Genomic DNA, 6,377 nt, shown 5'->3' on the forward strand with positions numbered 1-6,377 from the left:
AAGTTTAGAATCGTCCACCGCAATTCCACTGGCTATAAACCATAAATGAATTGGGTAGCCGACAAGAATATCAAGAGAATTTTACGAAAGATAGTAGATAACCACAGGCAATGGTACGAGAAACCTTCTTTTGCCCTATTGGGTTATCGGACCACCATGAGGACATCTACTAGGGAAATAACATACATGTTAGTATACGAAACTGAAGTTGCGATACCTGCAGAGGTCGAAATACCGTCTTTAAGGGTCATTCAAGAGGCAAATTTAGACGACACAGAATGGATACGAGTCAGAAAGGAGCAACTCATGCTTATCGATGAGAAAAGAATGGACACAATATGCCACGGTCAGCTATACTAGAATAGAATGGCCAGTGCATTTAACAAGAACTTGAAGGTTCGCCAGTTCGCACCAGGGAAATTGGACTTGAAGAAAATCTTTCCCCACCAAGAGGAAGCCAAAAGGAAAGTTTGCACCAAACTGGCAAGGTCCTTACGTGGTTCACTGAACACTATCGGGTGGAGCTCTAATCTTAGAAGAAACGGATGGATGAATCAACACGAAGCCCATCAACTCGGATGCAATCAAGAGATACTATGTTTGAAGAAAAAAATAGAGTTAGCTTTTGCTGTAACATAACTACGTTCAGCGTGACTTCCCACTGAGGGATACGTAGGCAACCCATATAGGGTTTGGTTTCTCTCCCTCTTTTTTCTTGTAATAGAAAAACCAAATATCAGTTTTGTATGTTGCTCAGGAACAATGCCAACTTGATTTCCTCGAAAGGGATTACGTAGGCAATCCTCATCGGATTCAGTCGTCTTTGTAATTGAAATACATTCTGGCCTGATTCCATTTGGATACGTAGGCAGTCTGAGCCAGACTCGAGCAGATTACTGGGAGAAATACATGTAGGGACGTGCAGACCCCTTATGAATGGGTTCACACTAGCCAAGAAGATCTTGACTGCTAGATACTTTTGGATGACTATGGATAGCGACAGTATCCGTTACGTACAGAAGTGTCACCAGTGCCAGATTCATGGGGATTTCATCTTGTTTCCGCCAAATGAGTTAAACGTAATGGATTCACCCTAGTGATTCGATGCTTGAGGCATGGACGTGATTGGACCTATAGAGCCTGCCGCATCAAATGGACATCATTTCATCTTGGTAGCTATCGATTATTTCACCAATTGGGTCGAGGTATCTACTTACAAGGCCGTCACAAAGAAGGTAGTGGCATATTTTGTACGGAAAAACATCGCCTACAGATTTGGAATACCGGAGTCCATCATCACTTACAATGCCGCTAACCTCAACAACGACCTCATGAGAGAAATCGGCGAGAAGTTTAGAATCGTCCACCGCAATTCTACAGGCTACAAACCACAAATGAATGGGGTAGCCAAGGTAGCCAACAAGAATATCAAGAGAATTCTACAAAAGATAGTAGACAACCACAGGCAATAGCACGAAAATCTATCTTTCGCCTTATTGGGTTATCGGACCACCATGAGGACATCTACTAGGGAAATAACATACATGTTAGTATACGAAACTGAAGTTGCGATACCTACAGAGGTCGAAATACTGTCTTTAAGGGTCATTTAAGAGGCAAATTTAGATGACACAGAATGGATACGAGTCAGACAGGAGCAACTCATGCTTATCGATGAGAAGAGAATGGACATAATATGCCACGGTCAGCTATACCAGAATAGAATGGCCAGTGCATTTAACAAGAACATGAAGGTTCGCCAGTTCGCACCAGGGCAGTTGGTCTTGAAGAAAACCTTTCCCCACCAAGAGGAAGCCAAAGGAAAGTTCGCACCAAACTGGTAAGGTCTTTACGTGGTTCACCGAACACTATCGGGTGGAGCTCCAATCTTAGAAGAAACAGATGGAAGAATCAACACGAAGCCCATCAACTCGGACGTAATCAAGAGATAATATGTTTGAAGAAAATAATAGAGTTAGCTTTTGCTGTAACATAACTATGTTCAGCCTGACGTCCCACGGAGGGATTCATAGGCTACCCACATAGGGTTTTGGTTTCTCTCCCTCTTTTCTCTTGTAATAGAAAAACCAAATATAACTTTTGTATGTTGCTCAGGAACTACGCCGACTTGATTTCCTCGAAAGGGAATACATAGGCAATCCTCATCGGATTCAGTCGTCTTTCTAATTGAAATACATTCTGGCCTGATTCCATTTGGATACATAGGCAGTCTGAGTCAGATTCGACCAGATTACTGGAAGAAATACATGCAGGGATGTGCAGACCCCTTATGAACGGGTTCACACTAGCCAAGAAGATCTTAACAGCTGGATACTTTTGGATGAATATGGAAAGCGACAATATCCGTTACGTACAGAAGTGTCACTAGTGCCAGATTCACGGGGATATCATCTGGTTTCCGCCGAATGAGTTAAACGTAATGGGTTCACCCTAGTGATTCGATGCTTGAGACATGGACATGATTGGACCTATAGAGCCTGCCGCATCAAATGGACATCATTGCATCTTGATAGCTATCGATTATTTCACCAAATGGGTCGAGGTATCTACTAATAATTCCGTCACAAAGAAGGTAGTGGCATATTTTGTCCGGAAAAACATCGCCTACAGATTTGGAATACCAGAATCCATCATCACGTACAATGCCGCTAACCTCAACAGCGACCTCATGAGAGAAATCTGCGAGAAGTTCATAATCGTCCACCGCAATTCCACAGGCTACAAACCACAAATGAATGGGGTAGCTAAGGTAGCCAACAAGAATATCAAGAGAAATATACGAAAGATAGTAGACAATGACAGGCAATGGCACGAGAAACTATCTTTCACCTTATTGGATAATAGGAGCACCATGAGGACATCCACTAGGTAAATGACATACATGTTAGTATACGAATACCTATAGAGGTTGAAATACCGTCTTTAAGGGTCATTCAAGAGGCAAATTTAGACGACACAGAATGGATACGAGTCAGAAAGGAGCAACTCATGCTTATCGATGAGAAAAGAATGGACACAATATGCAACGTTCAGCTATACTAGAATAGAATGGCCAGTGCATTTAACAAGAACTTGAAGGTTCGCCAGTTCGCACCAGGGCAGTTGGTCTTGAAGAAAACCTTTCCCCACCAAGAGGAAGCCAAAGGTAAGTTCGCACCAAACTGGCAAGGTCCTTTCGTGGTTCACCGAACACTATGAGTGGAACTCTAATCTTAGAAGAAATAGATGGGAGAATCAACACGAAGGCCATCAACTCGAACGCAATCAAGAGATACTATGTTTGAAGAAACAAATAGAGTTAGCTTTTGCTGTAACATAACTACGTTCAGCCTGACTTCCCACTGAGGGATACGTAGGCAACCCATATAGGGTTTTGTTTCTCTCCCTCTTTTCTCTTGTAATAGAAAAAACAAATATCAGTTTTTTATGTTGCTCAGGAACTACGCCGACTTGATTTCCTCGAAAGGGATTACGTAGGCAATCCTTATCGGATTCAGTCGTCTTTGTAATTGAAATACGTTCTAGCCTGATTCCATTTGGATACGTAGGCAGTCTAAGCCAGACTCGACCAGATTACTGGAAGAAATACATGCAGGGATGTGCAGACCCCTTATAAACGGAATCACACTAGCCAAGAAGATCTTGACAGCTGGATACTTTTGGATGACTATGACAAGCGACAGTATTTGTTACGTGCAGAAGTGTCACCAGTGCCAGATTCACGGGGATTTCATCTGGTTTCCGCCGAATGAGTTAAACGTAATGGGTTCACCCTAGTGATTCGATGCTTGAGGCATGGATGTGATTGGACCTATAGAGCCTGCCGCATCAAATGGACATCATTTCATCTTGGTAGCTATCGATTATTTCACCAAATGGGTTGAGGTATCTACTTACAAGGCCGTCACAAAGAAGGTAGTGGCATATTTTTTCCGGAACAACATCGCCTACAGATTTGGAATACCGGAGTCCATCATCACTTACAATGCCGCTAACCTCAACAGCAACCTCATGAGAGAAATCTGCGAGAAGTTTAGAATCGTCTACCGCAATTCCACTGGCTACAAACCATAAATGAATGGGGTAGCCAAGGTAGCCAACAAGAATATCAAGAGAATTCTACGAAAGATAGTAGACAACCACAGGCAATGGCATAAGAAACTATCTTTTGCCCTATTGGGTTATCGGACCACCATGAGGACATCTACTATGGAAATAACATACATGTTAGTATACGAAACTGAAGTTGCGATACCTGTAGAGGTAAAAATACCGTCTTTAAGGGTCATTCAAGAGGCAAATTTAGATGACACAGAATGGATACGAGTCAGAAAGGAGCAACTCATGATTATTGATGAGAAAAGAATGGACACAATATGCCACGGTCAGCTATACTAGAATAGAATGGCCAGTGCATTTAACAAGAACTTGAAGGTTCGCCAGTTCGCACCAGGGAAATTGGACTTGAAGAAAATCTTTCCCCACCAAGAGGAAGCCAAAGGAAAGTTTGCACCAAACTGGCAAGGTCCTTACGTGGTTCACTGGACACTATCGAGTGGAGCTCTAATCTTAGAAGAAACGGATGGAAGAATCAACACGAAGCCCATCAACTCGGATGCAATCAAGAGATACTATGTTTGAAGAATAAAATAGAGTTAGCTTTTGCTGTAACATAACTACGTTTAGCGTGACTTCCCACTGAGGGATACGTAGGCAACCCATATAGGGTTTGGTTTCTCTCCCTCTTTTCTCTTGTAATAGAAAAACCAAATATCAGTTTTGCATGTTGCTCAGGAACTACGCCCACTTGATTTCCTCGAAAAGGATTACGTAGGCAATCCTCATCGGATTCAATCGTCTTTGTAATTGAAATACATTCTAGCCTGATTCCATTTGGATACGTAGGCAGTCTGAGCAAGACTCGACCAGATTACTGGAAGAAATACAAGTAGGAACGTGCGGTCCCCTTATTGACGGGTTCACACTAGCCATAAAGATCTTGACAGCTGGATACTTTTGGATGACTATGGAAATTGACAGTATCCGTTACGTTCAGAAGTGTCACCAGTGCAAGATTCATGGGGATTTCATCTGGTTTCCGCCGAATAAGTTAAACGTAATGGATTCACCCTAGTGATTCAATGCTTGAGGCATGGACGTGATTGGACCTATAGAGCCTGCAGCATCAAATGGACATCATTTAATCTTAGTAGCTATCGATTATTTCACCAAATGGGTCGAGGTACCTACTTACAAGGCCGTCACAAAGAAGGTAGTGGCATATTTTGTCCGGAACAACATCGTCTACAAATTTGGAATACCGGAGTCCATCATCACTTACAAAGCCGCTAACCTCAACAGCGACCTCATGAGAGAAATCTGCGAGAAGTTTAGAATCGTCCACCGCAATTCCACAGGCTACAAACCACAAATGAATAAGGTAGCCAAGGTAGCCAACAAGAATGTCAAGAGAATTCTACGAAAGATAGTAGACAACCATAGGCAATGGCACGAAAAACTATCTTACGCCTTATTGGTTTATCGGACCACCATGAGGATATCTACTAGGGAAATGACGATGTTAGTATACGAAACTGAAGTTGTGATACCTGCAGAGGTGGAAATACCGTCTTTAAGGGTCATTCAAGAGGCAAATGTAGACGACACAGAATGGATACGAGTCAGACAGGAGCGACTCATGCTTATCGATAAGAAGAGAATGGACATAATATGCCACGGTCAGCTATACCAGAATAGAATGGCCAGTGCATTTAACAAGAACTTGAAGGTTCGCCAGTTCGCACCAGGGTAGTTGATCTTGAAGAAAACCTTTCCCCACCAAGAGGAAGCCAAAGGAAAGTTTGCACCAAACTGGCAAGGTCCTTACGTGGTTCACCGAACACTATCGGGTAGAGCTCTAAACTTAGAAGAACCGGATGGAAGAATCAACACGAAGCCCATCAACTTGGACGCAATCAAGAGATAGTATGTTTGAAGAAAAAAATAGAGTTAGCTTTTGCTGTAACATAACTACGTTCAGCCTGACTTCCCATTGAGGGATACGTAGGAAACCCATATAGGGTTTGGTTTCTCTCCCTCTTTTCTCCTGTAATTGAAAAACCAAATATCACTTTTGTATATTGCTCAGGAACTACGCCGACTTGATTTCCTCGAAAGGGATTACGTAGGCAATCCTCATCGGATTCAGTTGTCTTTGTAATTGAAATACGTTCTGGCCTGATTCTATTTGGATACGTAGGCAGTCTGAGCCAAACTCGACCAGATTACTGGAAGAAATACATGTCGGGACGTGCGGACCCCTTATGAATGGGTTCACAGTAGCCAAGAAGATCTTG

The 6,377-nt window shown here is 42.6% G+C and overlaps 1 protein-coding gene across 1 annotated transcript; it reads left to right on the forward strand.

Moving 5' to 3' along the window:
• The first annotated feature begins 5,173 nt into the window (after positions 1–5,173).
• On the forward strand, positions 5,174–5,833 carry LOC142167208 (uncharacterized). The gene has a single exon (XM_075227366.1). The coding sequence runs from the start codon at positions 5,174–5,176 to the stop codon at positions 5,831–5,833; it is 660 nt and encodes a 219-aa protein (XP_075083467.1).
• The last annotated feature ends 544 nt before the right edge of the window (positions 5,834–6,377 follow it).

This window comes from Nicotiana tabacum, chromosome 12, assembly GCF_000715075.1.
Source record: "Nicotiana tabacum cultivar K326 chromosome 12, ASM71507v2, whole genome shotgun sequence".
NCBI classification, from domain to species: domain Eukaryota; kingdom Viridiplantae; phylum Streptophyta; class Magnoliopsida; order Solanales; family Solanaceae; genus Nicotiana; species Nicotiana tabacum.